The 22,410-nt window shown below is 39.1% G+C and overlaps 2 protein-coding genes across 4 annotated transcripts in view; both read left to right on the top strand.

Moving 5' to 3' along the window:
- Positions 1-10,034, top strand: part of LOC110159483 (protein Aster-B-like) — a 91,057-nt gene extending 81,023 nt beyond the window's left edge. For all 3 annotated transcript variants that reach the window (XM_055148515.1, XM_055148514.1, XM_055148516.1), the window contains 2 exons: positions 613-733; positions 4,439-10,034. In XM_055148515.1, coding sequence (XP_055004490.1) covers positions 613-733; positions 4,439-4,531 — 214 coding nt within the window. In that variant the 3' untranslated portion in view covers positions 4,532-10,034. The remainder of the gene's footprint in view (positions 1-612; positions 734-4,438) is intronic.
- Positions 10,035-13,397: 3,363 nt separating this feature from the next.
- LOC110159484 (dapper homolog 1-like) overlaps positions 13,398-22,410 on the top strand; it is an 84,247-nt gene continuing 75,234 nt past the window's right edge. Inside the window, exon 1 of the mRNA XM_020924039.2 lies at positions 13,398-13,687. Within this exon, the coding sequence (XP_020779698.2) occupies positions 13,436-13,687 (252 nt within the window). The 5' untranslated portion in view covers positions 13,398-13,435. The remainder of the gene's footprint in view (positions 13,688-22,410) is intronic.

The following is a 22,410-nucleotide window of genomic DNA, read 5'->3' as shown; positions in this document are numbered from 1 at the left end:
GTGAAAAACAAAGCCTAAATCATGGCTGTGATGCTAAAAGTCTACAAAGTCTACCAAGTTTGTGCAAAGTTAATCTGAAGAACACCCATTTTACTTATCAAAACAGTGAAAATGTCAACACAATTGTAGCTCTTACACAAAATAAAGTCAAATATACCTAAAAATAGTTATATCGACACAGCTGCCCACGATATTGATACTGTATCATCAAATTAAACAATACAATATTTCAATACTTCAATATTTTTGCACTCTACTACAACAAAGATATCGTTATAATCCACGACACCCATGGATCATTATGTTATAAAGTTTACATTTTAAATCACAATAGTCATCTAAAACGAGACTTAATAAAAAAATATTCTGCAGACTACCAGTTTAGAAAGCACAGATACAGAGTTTAAAACCAAATGTTAGGTTTATTAAAGCTCTTAAAGCTCCTAATACCTCATTGGGCAACAATTTGTAGATTTTATTAAGTCATTTTAGTTGAAATATGACATAATGATCCATGGGTGTCATAGATTATAACTATTGCATGGAAAAGCACGATATGTCTTCTTTAAAATGGAGTTGTATACTGAAGTGTTTCTTGTTGTGTCTCTTCAGTAAAGCCCCACAGACTCAGATGGAGTGGGTGCAGCTCTTGGACTCTCAGCAGCGTTTTCACGACACCGAGCTGCACAAGTGGAAGGAGATCATCAAGTCCTCTGTGATACTGCTGGACCAGGTGAGACACGGGACACGTCAAATTGAAAGGTGCTCTATGTAACTTTTGAACTTTCTGTACCTCATATTTTTCTTACATTTATACAAAGACATTGAAAAAACATGCATGATGGTGAGAGAGTGGGAGATAAAATTCTAATTTGGCTTAGGAGAATCAAGAGAGGTCAGCTTGGAGTGAGGCTGATCTGTGTGTCATTCGTTTATTTGTTTTTCAAAATAAAACCAAAAATAAGAAATAGAAAAAACAACAATTTTCTTCATTATTTGTCTCCAAAACCAAAATGAAAAAAAAACAAAACTGATAACGATTCTTTTTTTTTTTTTTTTTTTTTTTTTTTTTTTCAGTTTTTGCTTTTGTGTTAAATGAATAATGGAAAAAACGGATAACAGGCGTTTCCTGTTTCCGTGAATTAAACTGCGATGCCGGACTTTTGCGAAACATACAGACTAAACCAGCACTGAACCAGGACTAAACCGATCTCAGTCCTTGTCTGAGTCCTGGTCTTGGTCCCGGTCTGGTCCCATTTTCCCGATCACCCGACAGTCTATGCGGGCGCACGTCCGGGCCCGTCCTGACACACACTGGTTCACTTCTGATTTAGTCCTAGTTTTGAGACTGAGACCGGGACCAGACCAGGACTGAGACTAATTTAGTCCTGGTTCAGTCCTGGTTCAGTCTGTATGTAACAGTCTGCATGTAAAAGTCCGGCATTACAGTTTAAGTCACGGAAATAGAAAATGGCCATTATCTATTTTTTGCATTATTCATTTAAACACAAAATCGAAAACTGAAAAACAAATCATTATCTGTTTTTTTCATTTTGGTTTTGGAGACAAATAATGGAAGAAAATAGTTGTTTTCTTGTTTTGTTATTTTTGGTTTTATTTTGAATAAACGAATGATACATGGATTGAGGCTGCACTTGTTCATTTTTGTTTGTCTCTTCAGTTATTTTTAGCTAAGACCGGGGCATCTTTTCTTTGTTCGATTTTTCTACCTTAATTGTGTAAGTAAATTTACTTTTGAGCACCGACCTCTTGCCCTGTCTTTCTGGTTTTCCAGTGCTGACCATTACAATCATCTCACTGAAAGCATTCAGGATTTATCGACCTATATGTCGAAGCGAACAGAAGAACAAGCCAAAAAATCGAACTTTAGTTAAATTCAGTTCAATCCAGAAAGAAACAAAGACATCTTCCCTATCCACAAAGCATTTGTGAACTCAAATATCACAAGAATTCATCTTGATGCGTAAAAAACTCTGATATTAGAGTCTGTATTGGCGTGCTCTTTAAAAATATCAAACACTAAACTTGTGGAGTTTAAACACGTTGCTCAGTCACAGTGGAATGGGGAACAGCAGTGACCAGGATCCTCTGAGTCAGTGCAGCCGACATTAATAAATGAAGGTCGTAATATAAACACAGTTAAAACAGAAACTTGATAATCCTAAATATCTGATTTAGAGACTGTTTCCTCTAAACTCAAAGCAGCACGGCCCGCTGCCCTCCTCTATCCCCACTGCCCCACGCTGCTGTAAACAAGGAGCCAGAGTTGGACTTTTATGGAAGTCTGAGCCGGTTCCTGCTTAAACAAACATGGAAAGACTGATGTGGTGAGAGAACGGTGGCTTTATTCTCCATTTATTGTCAAATGAACTGTGACAGGCACAAGGCCACTCCAGGACATTAGATACAAGCATAACACAGGAATAGAGCTGAAACATTTGTGAAGAATATACAGTTTAGATTTTTCTGACAAGCATTACGATTTGCTCTTTATTTTTTTAATTAATAGGATTCTGTTCAAAGTTCACATTTTAAACACGTCCACAAGAATTGACAAAAAGAAAAATGAGCTGTGTTCTGCTGAGGGTGTTGAGAGCTTTCACAAAGATCAGATTTTGGAGAAATTATTTAGTTTTTTCACAACATTAACTTTATTTATTTTTAATTCTCAACGTGTCTAAAAGTTAGCTATGTAAGATTTGGCCTGCCTCTGCTCTGAGACTGCGCTGTCACTCTGATTGGTCAGAACTGATCACACGGTGCCCGTTTCTGTCGTCACACCGTGGGCATCGTGGTATTGAGGAAGTAATGCAGAGGAGAAAATCATTTGTGGCCACATGCGCCAGTGAGCCTGCCTGAGTTAATGAAACCAATACGTCGTCATCTTTGGTTCATTTTTCAGATGTTATTACACTTCCATGAGTAAAACTAACAACAACTAGCATGTTAACCGCACGCTTCCATCTCAGACAATTAAAGGCTTTAGAATTAGGTCCTTACAGTTTTTCATTCTCATTATGGTTTATTTTCAACAATCATAAACAATAAACTTTTATGCCTTTGTTAACGTTACTGTTAGTTTGTATGACCATAAACGAAAATAACAAAAAAATCAAAGCAGCCATCTTTAAAAAATAAATAAAAATGAAGATAAGAACTAAGAAAAAAAGTGATTGTATTTCTGTTAGAGGGGTTAGTTTATGGAACAGCCTGAGAGATGATTGTTTAGTGTTTAGATATAAAGCTCTAGAATGAATGAATTATGCATTAAATTTGGTTTGTTTTAACTCATGTTTTGTCTCTTATATGTACAGATGCAAACTTGTTTATGCGCTGCTATCTTTTCTTTCTTGGAGTTCTGTTATTGTTTAATAGGGTTTGGTACTTTCGCTTTAACTTGGACTCTTTCTGTCATGATCCATGTAGTTGTTGTCTGTTTTGTTTTTGTTTTGTAGTGCTGCAAAATGCCAATTTGTGCCTCCGCTCAGTTTCATTTCTCTCCAGCGACTAGGTCAGGAATCAGAATACACAAAAACCCCGGAAGTGCAAGTTCGAGCACCAGCCAGTCAGCGAAGAGCCATACATTCTGTGTTGTTAACAGTCCCCGAGATCGAGGATTTAAAGCCGGAACAAAGAGAATGTTCGGTGAATTTTATCAAGGGGAAAGACGTTTTTGCCCTTCTTCCTACAGGATTTGGGAAAAGCTTAATATACCAGTTAGCCCTTTTAGTGGTGCATTACATATTACATACGTCACGACCAAATAGCAGCGATTGGTTAAATGATAAAAAGTACCCGCCTACCGTAGAGCAAACAAATTCTAACACTGCAAGGTCAGACGGTTTCTACGAAGTGAAACCAGCTGATGAATTAGGCTACTGCAAAATGATCCAATAAATAAATTAAACACGAGAATGCTTGCGGGTAAAAACAACAAAATATTTTATCAGAAGTGTCTTTCGTTTAGACGGTGACTGCGTTTTTGGAACTTAAAAACACAAAAATCTGAAACCACCCTGCAGAGTGGAAAAGTTGAATACTCTTCGTTGTAGTGTTTCCGTCTACACTGCCCAAGACGCAAAACTCTGGTCAGATCTGCTCACGTCAGGTACGCGTTTACGTCACATACGTCACCACCAGCTGCCTGGCATGCATACCCAATCGAATTCCACACACTTTTGCGTCACCGTATGCACACAGATTTCCTCCCGAAAACGCTCGTCTAAACGCGGAATAAAAAGTGAAGATGCTGCTCCACTTTTGCGTCTTCTGTTCAGACCGTCATCATATAAACGTAGCTTCAGATAAAGACAAAGCACTGCAGACTTATTAAGTGAAATACATTGAAATCTGGTACAGTTTCTTTCACTTCAACTCTTCAGTGTATCATGATTTTCCTCTTTTGTGTCTCCTCCAGCTCAGAGATTCCCTGGTGACCCTCCACAAAAACATGGGCTTCAGGGACTCCTCCTCTTCCCAATCCCAGAAGAAAGCGCAGTACCCCCACTGACCCATAGGCGGACAAAACTACATGTGCAATATCCTCCAAAACTCCGCCTCCTCCTCTGATCCAGACCAGGTTTTTCAAACAACCAACAACTCAAGTGACCTCCAACCGTCTGGACATCCGCCGCAAAAATCTCTCCTCGCTGTTTTTATTTCTGATATTAACATGCTGCGTAAGTTAATATTCAAACCATAAGAATCTATTTTAGCACTGCAAAAACAACGCATTTTTCCCTTTTTTTGGGGAATCCTATAAACTGGAAACCACGCTAACTATAACAGGCTAGCAGTATTTGTAAAAAAATTAATAAAAAACAGACACTTAGCATCAGGGCTAACTCTTTAACAGGACATATGCAGTGAATCAGGGCGGGTCTCTGAAAACCGTGCTTTACATTTCTGTGCGTTTTTTGTTTTTCACATCTTTAATGTGTGGTTAAAGGGGACGTATTACGCAGAGGTTTAACTTGACAGAAGGTTTTTATCAGGTTTTACTCATCAAAAACATCCGAGTTAAGTCGTTTTTTGCTTCCTTGACTCCTTTTACTTACTTTTATTAGACTTAGACTTGCACTTAGACAAACTTTATTGATCCACAAGGGAAATTATTTGGACAGCTGACTGACTTAAAACAGCAATTTGAGTCATTATGTAAATTATTGAACCCGGGGAAGTGCACCTCTGTTTTTAAAGTCCATAGCTTTTCACTACTAGATTAATAAAAAATTGGTAATCACAATCTTACGATAAAAATCAATCAATCAAACTTCAAATTGCCCTTTTCCATGTTGTGATGTCATAAAGCGGTAGTTTCCAAGTACCATATTTTTCGGACTATAGGTCGCTCCGGAGTATAAGTCACACCAGCCAAAAAAATGTGTAATGAAGAAGAAAAAAACATAGACAAGTCGCACTTTTTAGGGGGAAATTTACCAAGAAGCAACATTTCATCTTGAACAACAGACTGTTAACGTCACATATGAACAGTTCTTCAGATAAACTATAACAAAAACAACAGAACAGAACAAGTTTACCAAACTCTCCATCTCACTCCAAATCACTAAATCCATCGAATTCTTCATCCTCAGTGTCACTTCTGAGCAACTTCATGACCTCCAGAGGTAAATGGAGCACCACTTGTTCTGTGTCGCTGTCGTCAGACTCAGCATCAGTTCCAGTTAGAATTATTCCGGCCTTTCTGAATCCCGACAGGATGTTTCGGTGTCACTGAAGTCCAGGCTTTGTCCATCCATCCAGTGACTTCCTGGAAAGTTGCATGACGCACCCTCCTGGATGTCACACATTTCTCACTCACTCCAAACTTTCTTTCTGCTGCTCGATTACCTTTTTCAGCTGCATATTTCACGACTTGCAGCTTGTAATCTGCGAAATGTGATTTTCTTTTTGGTGACATTTGTGTTCAGTCGTCTTTATAAGTTTGTTTACTTCTGCACCACTGAAAATTTTAAATGTAATGGAGTGATCGACAGACAGGACAGAGGCTCTTTCTGCAGGAGACATGCGCAGTAGAGTGAAGTGACAGCAATACAGGAGGAACAGGAGCAGCAGATACTCACACTCAAAACTAGAGCGCCCTCTAATGGCGTCAGTGTGAACATTTTCATATACAAGTCGCACCGGAGTATAAGTCGCAGGAAACACCTAAACCATGAAAATAAGTCTGACTTATAATTCCAATTTCTACTAAACTAAATGTACTGTATTTTTTGGACTATAAGTCTTTTATATTAAACGTGTGAATGAAATAAACACAAATCCAGGTCTGTTTTTGATGAGCAAACAACATTATAACACGGATCAGAAATGGAGTAATAAGGGCCTTTTAAAGAGAAAAATGCATAATACGTCTCTTTTAAGATACCTTTTGTTTTTCTACATGGTTCACCTTTTCTTCATTCCATTCAGATGTCTCTCTAACATACAATATAAGTTATACCTCCATGTAATATCAAACCAACTTGTATAGAATCTAAATGGCTGTACGTGATTATTTAAAAGTTGGCGAACAGCGGGTATGTTTCCAACTCTTTCCTTTTGACAGCCATTTGACGTTTAGCTGCACCAATGTCCGAGATTGTTCACCGTTTTTACTTATTATTATTTTATTTGAATTATGTTCTTCCAAAAGTGACACAACCCCACAAACCTGGCAACACAAACACAGTGTACGATACGTCATTGATGTGAAACGTGAAATGTTGATCACTCGTAATGTCATTTCAACACTATCTGTAAAACACCGTGGGGTTTGTAACGGCAAATTTACCAAAAAAGTTAAAATTGTCAATATTTGAAATTTAGAAATGCATAAGTACTTTTCATTTTTCTCTTTTTTTTTGTTTTTTAAAGGCGCTGTACCTGACTTTTACGGTCTTACATGTGACAAAATCGCTCATTTTAAACATTTTGTAGTGGTCCAAAAATATTCTTCACTTACCTTATGTATTCCGAGCATCCTAATTATTCACCGTGATGAGTTTCTAAGAGCCAGAGTGAAGTTTTGCAGAGGAGCAAAGCAACAACTAGCATGCAAACACGCACTTCAATGAGACATAGCTTTTTAATCTGATGCAGAGCGGACTTATTTCGATCTCAAGAGCTGCTTATACGATTTATCTGTGCACATTTTGCTCAAATACAGGGGGGAAAAAACCCAAATTTGAATTCTAAGGCTTGCTTTGCACAGGTCACGAACGACCAAGTGAATAATTAAAATAGCTTGATAGACTTCTAGTGTATATGTCTAGAGGTAGGCCATCGCAATAATGTAATGTAAAAAATAAAAACAATGCAATTTCATTTTGACCTTGAATGTGATCACGCCAGATATTAAATACATCAAATATGCTCATTCGATGAACAATTTTTGAAGAGATAATTTTGCATCTCCACCCATAAATACATTTCAATCAGAGCTGCTAAACCGGGCAGCACCTGGAAAACGAAACAAAAGAAAAGAGCGAGAGAAGAAGGGGCGGAGTCTGGGTGTATAAGGAACAGTGTGATTGGTCGAACACGTATTCAGTTCAATTCAGTTCAAGTTTATTTATATAGCACGTTTAAAACAACTTCAAGTGACCAAAGGGCTTCACCTACAAGTCAACAAAAACAGAAGAAAGGGTTACATATAGATATATACAGATAACATGTGAAAACGACAATAAAAACACCAAGATAACCTGACTCGCTCGTACTAAATGCCAAGGAGAAGAGGTGAGTTTTCATTCTAGTCTTAAGAGGATCTGACAGGAAGAGGAAGGCTGGTCCACAGTCCAGGCGCTGACACAAAAAAAGGCTCTGTCACCTCTCGTCTTGAGGCGAGTTTTGGGTACGACCAACAGGAGGTGGACGGCTGATCTCATGGCTCTGGGCGGAGTACAGGGCTACAGTAAATCGTGAAAATAGACTGGACCCATAGAGTGCAAACATTGGAAAACAATAGCATTTTAAATTGCACCCGATATAAGACAGGGAGCCAGTTTGCACAGCACAGGTTTAATATGTTCTCGTCTCTTGGTATTTGTCAGCAGACGAGCTCCAACCCGACATACAAAGAATTGTGATAGACCAGGCACGATGTTAGAAATGCATGGATCGCTTTTTCGAAATCTGGCTGTGGGAGGTTAGGGCTTTATTTCAGCGAGGAGCCTCAACTGAAAAAAGATGGACATTATGACAGAGCAGTGCAGGAGACAATAGGTAGCCAGGCTGGTGTCTCCACTCAATTTCATTTCTCTCCAGCGACTCGGTCAGGAATCGGAATACATTAGATGGTTTTCAAGAACCCTGGATCTTGTAGACCACGCACCGACCAATCAACGAAGAGCTGTGAAGCCATGACGTCAAACTCAAGCGCCTGTCTGGGTCCCTTTTGTGCAACAGCACAACAATAAACAAAGCGGTCGAGATGGATGTAGATCATAAACTGTATAAAAGAAGTGGACTAAGCGAGTGTGACATCACCCGTAGCGTTCAGCGCCGCTCAAATGAGGCTCACGATGAGCTCGGTTACAGGAGCGAATCTGGAGCCAGGCTGTATGTTATGAATTGGATTTTTTTGAGGGACAAAATAGCTGAAAAAAAAAAAAAAAATCAGGATCATGTGTCGCAGGTTAATACGAACATTTAAAGACCAAAATGACGAGGCTCACTGCTGCAGTTACAGAGAGAGGGGCGACAAGATCCTAATGTAAATCAATTGGAGCCAGAGTCAGAAGGAGCCGGAAGAGCCTCCTGGCGAACTTCCTATTTGGCACACAGCGGCTAAAGCGATAGTCCACTCATATATACGGTCAATGATGTAAACGAAGAAATACATTCTGTGTCGACAACACTTTCCGAGATCGAGGACTTAAAACCGGAACAAAGAGAATGTTTGGTAAATTTTATCAAGCAGAAAGACGTTATTGCCCTTCTTCCTACGGGATTTGGCACATTACATACTTCACAACCAAACGGCAGCGATTGGTTAAATAAAAAAGTACCCACCTACCGTCGAGCGAACGAATCCTAATGCTGCGAGTCATACGGTTTCACTTCGTGGATGAATCAAGCTAGACAATAGAAGGACAGACGACTAATCACACTGTCAAACTCCGCCCCTGCAGCCTGGTGTTTGTATCAAAAACACCCAGCTGTGATGTCACATAGCACTTGAAATAGCAAATCACACATTTTTTTAATATATATTTTCAACACAAAGCTGCAAATGTACAGACAGTAGTTTGCACTAAAATTGCCAAAAAAATAATTAAAGAGCAGTAGATAATGCTGCGAAAACACCAGATACGGTTTAGTAGTGAAAAAGTTCAACATTGATTCACACTGAAAATATTTAATCAATCTGTTCCCATTAAAAATATGCTACTTAATTTGCTTACTGTTACTTCAAACCTTTTTCGATCTTCCATTTTCTTGGTGTATATGCATATTTTTCCACTCCAAGGCCATTTTAACATTGCATTTTGTTACTTCTACTTACTTATTTTCCTTCCTCACTTGACCAAACCACTCCGCTGTATATGAAATGCATGGCTGTCATATGAATGCTATCCCGTACTATTAGAGGACCGTTATATCGCATGGGTATTTTAAGAAAGTAGACCCTTAAATAACTAGACCAAGTGGTAAATGTCCCTAACCGTGGATCTTAACGCCAGCATAGACGATACAGTATCAGAATTATTAAAGATGTATCACGTAATATGTCCCTCGTTTCCATGACAATCCAAAAGTGTACTTCCTGTGTCTTGCCTTCCTCCAGCTCACCTGTTGTGTAGCCTTGTATGTGCGTATACTTATATTTGTAAATGACTTATTTTGACTGCATACATGACTCCTGGTTATTTATATGATCATGTTGTACAGCATATTGTTGATGTGTATAGGTTTAGTTGGTTCGTGGGGACGCGCTGGCAGTGGCCCCGGACCAAGCGCACTCAAATGAAAGTATTGCTCAAAGAGGCCTGCAACAGAATGAATAAAAGGAGGAGAAGAATGAAATACTGCTGTGGTTTTGTCTTTTTTGTTTGTTTGTTTTTTCACTGTATTTTTTGGGATAATCTAGGGCCTAGATTATTACAGGTATTATTCTAGATTCTAGGACAAAGGCAGAGATGATAAAAAGAATGCTATTTTGATACTTAAAGGTCTATTGTGTAACTTTTCTGGTAGAGGGTCCAGCACCGTTTTGTAAGTCTCAAGTAAGTCAAGTCCCAAGACAAATACAGGCAAGTCCAAGTCAAGTCTCGAGTTACTGGTCCATAAGTCATGGTATATGTATATATATTTATAAATATTTATATGTAGAAATGCATTTTTTTTTCTTTTTTAAATGTCTTGACAAAATCTTTGTGTGAATCATTACAGTCAGAACAGAAAGAATGTTCTGTGTAGTTCCCTCTGTTTTACTGTATTATACTGTATATTACTGTAGTACATTTGAGGATACCACATCACAGTACTTCAGTTATATACATACATCAAATCAAATCAAACTTTATTTATAAAGCGCTTTTCATACAAAAACATAACACAAAGTGCTTTACAGTGATTAAAAACAATCCCTCATTTCCTTCCAATCACCCACCCACCCAGTCCCCACAGCTGCCCGACCCCACATAACCAAACAACCCAGACACACATGTGCACACAGTGTTGGGGAGTAACAGATTACATGCACTGGAGTTACATGATCAGAGTACAAATTATAAGTAACTGTATTCGGTTACAGTTACTGTTTCAATGAGTGGTAATAGGATTACAGTTACTTTGTTGAAATAAAATGATTACATGGTGGCATTTTCCTGTTTTCATATTTTGGCCTAAACAAGGACTTAAACCAGGTCTAAACCAGGACTAAACCAGGTCTAAACCAGGACTAAACCAGGACTAAACCAGGACTAAACCAGGTCTAAACCAGGACTAAAATGGGACTAAAACAGGATTTAACAGGACTAAACCATATTGTGCGGACCCTGTCTCCTCGTCTTCTATCAATAATATTTTTAATACGGTTAAGTAAAGACTGGGATTTTTCTTTTCTTTTATCAGACAAAACATCTTATGTTATGATTTCCTCGTCTTTGCTTCTCTACAGCAAATCAAGTAATCCAAAATGTTCAGATTATATTACTCACTTTAAGTAATTTAATGGATTACGTTACAAACTACATTTTGGTGTATGTAATCTGGTAATCTGTAGGGGAATACATTTTAAAAGTCACCTTCACAACACTGCGCGCACACATGCACACACACTCACACACACTCACACACACACTAATATGCTAAAATACATAAAACTACACATAGTAAAATGTGAGGCTTAATACAGGCAAACCATCAGAAAGCACCATCAGAGGAGATGTCTACACCAGGAGCAGAGTCATCCAGCGCCACCAGGAACCACCACAGGGCCCAGGGGAGAGATGAGGCCCAAGCACTAACTCTCCACCAGGAGCCCACAAGACAGACCGGGCAGCCACAGCCGACCTCCGCTCCTGATGCAGAGGCTCCTACAGAGGAAACACTGGAAATCCTAAAAATATGCCTAAAATAAATAAATATAATAAAATGTGTACAATAGAAACAAGTAAAAGTATAAGACTTCAATCAAAAGCTAAGCTAAAAAGGTGGGTCTTGAGCCTGCTCTTAAAAACGTTAACATTCTCTGTAGCCCTGAGACCGTTAATATGTAATGTATACATGCATTATATTATACATATTATACATGTATATACATTAAGAAAGGCAACAAAAATAATGTGTACAAAACTGTATTTAAGTTGAACATAGTTTTGGCGTATGACAACGTTTCCTTGTGATGCTTAGAAAATTTTAGGTCCAACCGAACTGTGCGTAATGCTCTATTCAACCACCAGATGGCGCACTTGGCTTTCATCACCACTGGCGCCTAGCAGTAAAAAAGAGAGCCTCACTTTGGTAACTTTGGAAACTGTATTTCTTTGAAGATCTTAGACTACAGATGTAATGTAGAGGTCATGGTGCAAAGGATCCTAGGTTGAAATGACTCTGAATCATCCCTTTAAATGCTGTGTAAAGATAAAAATTGACTTCAATTACAGTTTTATTTCGAGAAAATTCTTAAAAATAAGAAAAATCTTAGAAATGAAGGAACATAGGGCAGAGGAAAGCTGACCCCGCTATTTTCTGATCTGTTATAATGTTGCTTCCTCGTCAAAACATTCCAAGATTTGTGTTTTGTTTCATTCACACGTTTATAACACTCTGTTCCACCTTGTGATGTCATATGTAATACAGGAAGTGCTCCACTGTGTTTTTAAAGTCCATACACTTTCACTAGAATCATTTGGATTATTTCAGACCTGGAATTGCAAATCTCTATAGAAAACTACCACCATCACAAGGTGGAAAGGAGAATTTTGAGCTTTGGAGATGCAGACTAATAATAAAGTGTTACTCAAAAATGTGTGAATGAAACATAACACAACTCCACCTAGTTTTTAATGAGGTAAAAACATTATAACATGACTTAAAGGTCACAGGAGTCAATTTGCATCCTATAGAAACTTGTGATTCGATATATTGTGATGGCCCATGGTATAATTGTGAGACTTTACGCAATAGAATGGAATTTTCAACATGAAATTGTAGGGTTTTTTTTCTGTATACTAGTCTATGTGCTCTTATACTTGTTCTAAAACTATTCAAAAAAAGGTACATTTCTCTCCTTTTTAGTATCGACACCTGCTCAAATGAGTATCTAGTTTCGATACTAGGTTTGGAATCGTTTAGTATCTTATGTTCAATACTTCTGACAATCTTAATTCAAACTTCAGACCTGGTTTCCTCCCTGTTAACTTGAAAACTACACTATTACATGATGGAAAGCAGCATTTTGAGCTTTGGAGATGCAGATTAATAATAAAGGTTTACTCAAACATGTGTGAATGAAACAAAACAGCTCCAGGTAGTTTTTGATGAAGTAAAAACGTTATAACATGACTTAAAGAGTTAATTTGCAGAGTATAGAAACTTGTAAATCGATATATTGTGGTGGCCCATGGTGTAACTGAGACTTTTGATGATATGATATGCCATTTTATAGTTTTGAAGTTGTAGTTTTTCCTCCTATAGTGACATAAAGTGAGTGAGCTCCACACCATAGCGCACCAAACCAAACCGCCCTCCTCCAACAGCACCGCGCGCAGCTGTCCCGGCGCACTCTCAACCGGAGACGAGCCTCGAGCGCTTCAGACCGGCCCGGGAGAGCTGACAAAACCACGGAGCACACGCGTAAAAGGAGGAGGGGTAATGGGGTCGGCAGCACCACGGTCACGGATCTAACCCAAACCCAGCGAGGAGGAGGCAGAAGAGGAGGAAGAGGAGCAGGACTACACGGGGGATGTCTGCCAGCCTGGAACCGCCGGCGTCATTCGGACTCATGTTCCCGTTCAAAGAGGAGCGAAGCCGGAATAAGGAGCGCCTGGAGGCCAGCCTGGCGGCGCTGTGCGAGCTGGAGTTGCTGAAACAGAGGCAGGAGAGCCGGGTTCTCAGCGCGCTATGCCTCGGGGACGAAGCTCCGGTGCGCACGGCTTGGACGGCGCTGCGGGCGACGGAGGAGGACGCACCGGATTTCGGCGTGAGGCTGCAGACCGTGAGTTGTGGTTGAGGGTTCAGGGTTTGAGGGGGGTAACAAGAGGGGCTCGGTGGACTGAAAGGCAGGAGTGGAGAGAGCAGACGGGAGTTTTGACGTGGGCTGAGTAGGAAATGGTTACAAAGAAATGGTCCGTTGAAGTTGATAAGAGGCTTTTAGAAGTAATGTGCCAAAGGGGAGACTGTGCGTTAACTGTGCGTGAGAGTGGAGCAGAGGTGATAGAGGAGCCAAAAACTGTACTCAAGTAGGACTTACTTCAAAATAATACGTAGAAGTACAAAGTAGTGGTCTAAAAAATCACTCAAATTTGGGAAAAGAGGAACTAAAGGAACAACTGTGGACGCAACATCTGATTTATACTTTAAAGTTGATGCAAGTGGAAGGACAAAAACATGAAATAATGCACACAATTTGAGTGATTTTGTGGAGCAGAGGAGCTAGAGGAGTCAAAAACTATACTCAAGTAAGAGTTACCTCAAAATAATACGTAGAAGTACAAAGTAATAGTCCAAAAAATCACTAAAATTTGGGAAAAGTGGAACTAAAGGAACAACTGTGGACGCAACATCTGATTTATACTTTAAAGCTGATGCAAGTGGAAGGACAAAAAACATGAAATATTGCACAATTTGAGTGATTTTGTGGAGCTGATGTGATAGAGGAGCCAAAATATGTACTCAAGTAGGACTTACTTCAAAATAATACGTAGAAGTACAAAGTAGTGGTCCAAAAAATCACTTTGGGAAAAGTGGAACTAAAGAGCAACTGTGGATGCAACATCTGATTTATACTTTAAAGTTGATGCAAGTGGAAGGACAAAAAACATGAAATAATGCACACAATTTGGTATAGGACAGACTCAAAAATTGGACAAAATCATTGCATCATATCTGAAGGAGCGGTGCAAGAAACACAAAGGTTTACTGTCAACATAAAGCTTTGTCACTTGTAGACTTGCTCTCAGTGGGAAGAGTAACTAAAACTTTTACTCAAGTAAGAAAAGTGTTACTCCAATAAAGAAGGAGTTGAAGTATGTTGCTAAAAATACTCTGAAAAGTACAATTTCTTTACAAAAGTTACTCAAGTACATGTAACTGCGGTACTGCGGGCATTTGGATTGAGTCAGCATGAGTAAGTAAGTACAAAAGTAAAAGTACTATGTTTAACTACAGTTTAGATATCTGTACTTTAGTGAAGTACATTTCCAGAAGATACTTTTTACTTAAACTTCACTACATCTGACAGCAGGTATTCAGGTTTTTGTATTCATGTATTTACTTTGGGCAAGTAAGAAATGGAACACATGACATTAATGAAATCATAGCAGAAATAACAACAGCAAAAAACAAAACAAAACAAAACAAAAATTGGCCCGAAAAGGAGTGGGAAGAAGAAAATGTATTTAATCCCACCCCCCTCTTCTAATCTGGCCTATCTGTACTTCCTATTATACTTTTGATCTGGACTAGAAAGAACTTTCCATATGGTTTGAGGAGTTATTTTTAGCACAACCAGACTAAAAGTTCAAGTCCCAGCTTTGAGTAAACAAAAATATACAGGCTGCTGTCGTGATAGTAAGATTTCAAACTCAATTTTGATACTAAAGATCATAGTCGATACCCAATGATAATGAAAAACACTCTTTCTTTAGGCAATAGAGTCATTTTCAACATTAAATTGGAGTTTTTTCTGTAAACTAGTTTATGTGCTCTTATACTTGTTCTGATGCAGCTCAAGATCATTCTAAAATTATTCAGGAAAGGTTCATTTCTGTCCTGTGAGTGTGACTTTTTTAGTATCAATACATACTCAAATGAGAATCTAGTTTTGATACTAGATTTGGAATCGATTAGTAGAGTTGTCTTGACTTAGACTCGAGTCAGACTTGAGTCACTATGTTTTTGACTTGAGACTTGACTTGATAAAGTAGACAAAGACTTGGGATTTGACTCGGACTTGAGGCCTGTGACTTGAGAAGACTTGATGCTTAGACTAGTTGACAAATTAACCTTCTTAATCACTCTTAAATCTTCATTCTTTCTATTCTGACCCTAATGATTCGCACTTTTGTCAAGACATTTAAAAAGGAAATATTAGCATTTCTACTCTTTTTAAGTACAATCTAGTTTAAAATACATATAAATTTGAAGCTTGAAAATTGAGGATTTGCGTGCGACGTGGCAGTCACATGATTTAATGTTTTGGTGGTCATACTGGAGGTCAAGGTTGGGGTTGATCCAGACGGTGTTATTCATTTACAATATAATCATGGCGACTTTAAAGAGCGTAAACGACATAAAACTGTCTGAAATCGCCAGCTCGTTAGATCAGCCGTCATTAGAAAGGTGTAAAGCTAAAGTCGTCCTCCTGGGTTGTGGAACAGATCCCGATCTAATTCCGACAGACCGCTTTGTTAGTTGAATCAACGCTCGTCTGTGCCTAAACTCCAGTGTCTGTTTTTTCACGTTAGATTTTCTTTCATTGGAAATAATCAAACGTTTTGCTTTGTCTTTCACTGGCGATGGGGCGAACATGAATAATAATGGGACGTAATCTGGTGAAAGTGGGTTATCATTCTTCATACCGACGAGAAAAAAATTCTTTTGGAATCTATCATTTCATTTAGTGTAAATCCCTTCTTCGTTTCCACCTCTGTCTGCGATCTTTCTCAGTCGGGATCTGATAAAAAGATACTTTGGCCTCCTTCTTTAGCAGATTGACTCCGATTAGAACATCCAATAGCAACGCAGGTCAAAACCACTGTTATTCAATTAAAATTTTATTGCACACAAATACTACACGTTTTTCCAGATGGATAGTTTGACCTTCAATGTGGCGGCATAAACACCAAGTCACGTGGTTTTGTGACATAGACGCAAAACTCTAATATTTGGTTCTTTGGTTAAAGACTTGAAAAGATTTGAAGCTCAAAGCAGACGACTTGGACTTGACTTGGAGTTATGGACCAGCGACTCGAGACTCAACTTACTTGAGACTTACAAAACAACGACTTGGTCCCACCTCTGTGGATTAGTGTCTTATTTTCAACAGTTTTGACAATCCTAATTCAATCTTCAGACCTGGTTTCCTCCCTTTATTACAGAGAAGTTTTAGAGAGACACTGCAGGACAAGACGAGTCAAAATAAGAGATAAGAAAATATACGGAAAATGTGCTTAGGCCAACTTCAGATATGATTTAGTTTGTGGTCTATCCTTTGAAAATACCAGATTTTTCAGCATTATTTTATTATAGAAAGGCGCCGCACTTCATTTTTCCTGAAGCTCTAGATAGATAGAAGATACTAGTTCTTTTAAAACAGTTTGGAAAGTCCAAAGTTATTCCTCACTTACCTAAGAATGTAACAATATTGGAAATATCGTGATGTTGTATCGTTAAAAGCCTCACAATAATATCGTGAGCTGTCACAATATATCGAATTATATGTTTCTTTGTTTAAATGCATGGTTTTATAGCAGCAACAGCTAAAAAACATCGGAAACTCCATATCCCATGATTCATTTCAGGGCAGACAACATGAAGAAATATGTTTTTTACTTGAATTCTTGGGATTAGGACGGAAATAATTCACACCAAAATCTTGTCAAGGGTATTTTAACAGCAAAAAAGTGTCCTATCTACAATTAGATCGGCCTCTCCAAAATATCGTAATAAATATCGTAAAGTGAGATGCATATCGTGATAATATCGTACCGAGAGATTCGGATATCGTTACATCCCTTTTCAAAGCATCTTAATTATTCACCACAATGAGTTTTTAAGCAACAACTTTCAGAGACCAGAGCAGAGTTTTGCTGTCGCTGTAAATCTAACAACAACTAGCATGCAAACCACCCACTTCCTGATTATCAGACACACTCAAGATCTCAAGAGCTGCTTATATAATATATCTGTACTAGGGTAAGACACATTATGCTCAAGTACATGTTGTGTCGATCCAATTTCATTCACTTTAAATGACAAATCTGACAGTTACTCTTACTTAAGTAGTACCTTAACTTGAGTCTTTTCTTCGACTACTGTTTTGTGCTTCTACTCGAGTAATAATAATTTGAAGTAATAGGCAGTGCTCTTAGGCTGTGTTCAGATTGCAGGGCTTAATGCTCAGTTTAGATTTTTTTGTGAAATCAGATTTTTTTGCGTGGTCGTTCACATTTCCAAGTAAATGTGACTTATATGTGATCTCCATTGTGAAGTTCAATGCCACAAAAGTGTCCCGCATGCACATTGGAGGACACAACGACGTCACACACAGCGAACATGCTCAATGTTTACGGAAGTCGCCTAAACGCTGGGCTTGTCTCCCAAAATACAGTCCAGTTCATGGTCAAATCAACAGGTTACACATCCAAGATCGCTTCGTTTGTTTGAGTCTTTATCCTCCTTGTATTTGGCTCGCTTTATTTTTCGTTGACATTGGAGCCAGGACCACCTCTAGCCGCGCTCAGACATTTCTTTGGCGATCATTTCAAAAACTGCCTGGTTCCGATAAGACCCCTCCAATTTGGCTTGAATAGAGCAATCCCCCCAAATATTAATAAACTGGCTAAACTCGCTTTGCCTCCATCGACTAGACTCTGAGCCTGACGTGTAGGTGGTATGAATGTGACCTGGCCGTTCAGACTGAAGTCACATGTCAAAAGATCGGATATGTATTGGTTTTAGGAGCACATGTCCAAGTGGCTAGCCTGATTTAACAGTTAGTTTCACTTCGTAGAAACCGTCTGACCTCACAGCGTTAGAATTCATTCACTTGACAGTAGGCGGGTACTTTTTTTTATTTAACCATTCTCTGTTATTTGGTCATGATGTATGTAATGCACCAAATCCTGTAGGAAGAAGGGCAATAACGTCTTTCCTCTTGCTAAAATGCACCGAAGATTGTCTTTGTTCCGGCTTTAAATCCTTAATCTCGGGAATCGCTGTCAATCTTTGGCTCTTCACTGATTGGCTGGTGCCTGTCTTGTGTATTCCGATTCCTGATTTAGTCACTGGAGAGAAATGATATTGAGCGGCAGCATTAGGTGGCACTAGCCTGGCTACCAAGTGGCCTGGGTCGCATTTGAAAAAATCGGATCTCATTAAAAGTCATTAAAAGATCAGATATGGGTCACTTGAGGCAGCAGTCTGAACGTAGCCTTACTTAAACGTCTTATATTAAACAAAACTGATTCTTGTGAGCTTTAAGCCATGTTATAATGTTGTTACCTCATCAAAAAACATTTGTATCATTCACATATTTCAATAATCCTTTCTTATTAGTCTGTCTACATCTCCAAAATCTCAATTTGACACATGATTTTCAAGTTAACAGCTTCCTTTTACCTTTATTTCAGTTGCGATTGGAAATTCCAGGGCTGAAATGATCAAAATGATTCTCGTGAAAGTGTCATCACAACAGAGAGTTTTCTGTTTGAGAAAAGAACTCAGCGTAAATATGCAGAATTTGTGAGTTAAACATGTGTCAACGAAACAAAACACAAGTCCAGGTTTGTTTGTGATGAGGAAACGGCATAACATAGATCAGAAAATAGCGTAATATCGGCTCTTTAGTAGTTTCCCTAAATAATTTTTTACTCTTACTTCAGTCTTTTCTTTGACTACTACTTCTACTCAAGTAAGAATACGCTCTGTTACTTCAAAATATTATTACTTCAGCACATTTTTGTCTACTCTACCCGCAGCTGTAGGCAGTAGATAACTTGAACTATTCTCTTCGCTAACTAATTGTCTTCGTAAATCCTCCATAATCCTACCATTGACCTCAGCACGCCGCTATGAACCCTCCGAGTCATTACCATTTAAGGACACCAGCCTGCTTCGTTAGGTTCCCTTCTGCATTTGCCCTAATGAATTACCCAGACATGTGCGTTCTCCGCGTTCCACATAAACCGTGCAAACAGCCGTATTAAAAGCCCTTGTTTTTCATAAAGCTTTCCAGATTGGAGTTCAGATTGCACCCGAGGAGCCAAGGAAGCGAGGAGGCTAGGAGGCTTTGAAGTAGCGTCCAAGAGCAACATGAGTGAAACTGGACGCAGCCGCTTGGTGTTTTTTCGAGGGGAGGGGGGCGGCTATAGGGGCTAATGCAGTCTGCAGATGATAGTGCAAGTATTTAAGATATATGAGAAAGTGAAAAGGCCAGGGCTGCGGAATCAATTAAGCAAATATTTATCCAGAGATGCTGAGATATAAACTATGAAACATCCACTGGAACATTTTTCAGCAGATATGTTCGTGTTAATGGACTTTCTGGTTGCATTAGCTGGGTATGGTCAGTGTAAGAGCCATACGTCTTCTGCTATCGGCCCAGCTGTCAATTGTGCAACGGTTTCTTAAAGGAACTGTACCGGATTTTGACTTAAAGCAGGTCTATTATGTTAAATCAACTTTTCAGAGCTTTTAACTTTTAACTTATAGTAGTTTCAGCTCCTTGTTTACCCTCTCAAAGTTGTATTTGGAATGATTTGTGCGTATTTGGTTAAGTGCTTTGCCCAAAGACACATCAAAAATATGCACTGGATGGAGCAGAGAGCAAACCAGCAACCACTGAATTCTGTAAATGCAATGGCAAAAACAATCTGCATGATATCTGCAGTACTGTCCTATAGTGATCTGAGACATAAGGGACTAGGACTGAACCAGGACTGAACCAGGACTAAATCAGGACTAAATCAGGACTAAAACAGTTCTAAACCAGGTCCCCCAATCACGTTTTGTGGACACCCTGCTCCACGGGCTTCGGGTTTTCTCTCTTGCTCTCAAGTCCAAAATTAGTCTTAGTTTAGTCCTTGTTTAGATCTGGTTTAGTCCTGGTTTTAGTCCTGGTTTAGTCCTGGTTTTATCCTGGTTCAGTCCTGGTTCAGTTTTGGTTTAGTCCTGGTTGTGACTTGGTTTTGTCCTGATTCAGTTTTAGTTCAGTCCTGGTTCAGTTTTGGTTTTTTTAGTTTTGTCTGGTTTCCTGTTTTAGTCCTGGTTCAGTCCTGGTTCAGTTCTGGTTTAGTCCTGGTTTTGATTTAGTTTTGTCCTGGTTCAGTCCTGGTTCTGTTTTGGTTCAGTCCTGGTTCTGACTTGGTTTTGTCCTGGTTCAGTTTTGGTTTAGTCCTGTTTTAATCCTGGTTCAGTCCTGGGGGGGTCACATCGATGATTACAGGTTACAGATCGCGTACCCCCACTTAAAAAATCCCCATTACACCACTGGATCCAAAGTTATTCCTCACTTAAGTGCTTTTTACTTTTATCAGAGCCGTTATTTTAACAACTAGCATGATAACGTGGACTTCCTTATTATCGGACAATAAACGTACAGACAATACACGGGACATATTTTTTACTTCTAGAGCTGCTTATACAATATTATTTGTACTAAAAAAAATTGCTCAAGCACAAAAATGTTTGTACAGGTTCTTTAAAATCTCTGTTATTATTTAGATCATTTATTGTAGGTTATTCAAAACAGCACACAGAATTTCATGACAGAGTTTAATCCAGTTGTCCCAGCTATTTTTGCACTATGGACCGGTTTTATCGACAAAGATGCGGTACACGGGAGGAGGTGTGGCATGGTTTAGTCCTGGCTAAATCCTGTTTTAGTCCTGGTTTTTGACCTGGTTTAAACCTAGTTTAATCCTGGTTTGGGTCTGTTTTTAATCCTGGTTTAGTCCTGGTTTTAGTTCTGGGTTAGTCCTGGTTTTAGTTCTGGTTTAGTTCTGGTTTTAGTCTTGGTTTAGTCCTGGTTTTTAGTTCTGGTTTAGTTCTGGTTTTAGTCCTGGTTTAGTCCTGGTTTTTGACCCATTTTAATCCTTGTTTAGTACTGATTTAATCCTGTTTTTTGATCTGTTTTAGACCTGGTTTAATCCTGGTTTAGTCCTGTTTTTAGCCCTGGTTTAGTCCTAGTTTTAGTTCTGGTTTAGAGATGCAGCGTACTGGAGGAGAAACAGTCCACGCGGTGTACAGGAGGGTGGGTTCGCGCTTTCACGGCCCGGTACCAAATGACCCACAGCCCAACACCGGTCCACGGCCCGATGGTTGGGAACCCCTTATTTAATCTATATTTTGTCAGTCAATCTGCAGCGGGGCAGCTGTGGGCTCTGAAATACGTCACCACTTTTGATCGTGATGGTTTTACTAGAAGGTTGGCAGTTGAATCTCTGCTGCAACCAGTGCTCACTGATGTTGTGTCTGTGGATAAAGTACTTTTACTTTTTTGTTTGTTTTGTTTTGACAGAAGTGTGAATGAATTACGGTAGCACTTGAGAAGCTGTGTCGTATCGATATACTGAATGTTTAAAGGCGCTCTACCAGATTTAAAAAGCATCATGTTGCAGTGGTCCAAAATTATTCCCCACTTATCTTATGCATTCAGAGCATCCTAATCATTCACCACAATCATAATACTGCAACAACTAGTATTCTAACTGCGCACTTCCTTATTCTCAGACAATAAAACACTTAAAATTAGATGCAGACAGCACACAGTATACTTTTTTTTTACATCAAGAGCTGCTTCTACATTATATCTGTACTGGGACAAGACGGCGTTTGCTCAGAAACATGGAAAAGTCATGTCCAGAGCCTGTACTGAAGCACATGCTAAACATCTGCTGTATCTTATGTCTTATCTCAGAGCTGCTGTCACCATTAGCCCTCCTGAAGGACGCCTGGTTTACAGACACGGGTCCCGAGGTACATCCTGTCCCTCTGGGT

The sequence above is a fragment of the Boleophthalmus pectinirostris genome, unplaced genomic scaffold (assembly GCF_026225935.1).
Source record: "Boleophthalmus pectinirostris isolate CB_2022bp ecotype Guang Dong unplaced genomic scaffold, ASM2622593v1 HiC_scaffold_12, whole genome shotgun sequence".
Taxonomy (NCBI): domain Eukaryota; kingdom Metazoa; phylum Chordata; class Actinopteri; order Gobiiformes; family Gobiidae; genus Boleophthalmus; species Boleophthalmus pectinirostris.
The sequence above is the reverse complement of the archived record's forward strand: the minus strand, read 5'-3'. Positions and strand labels throughout refer to the sequence as shown.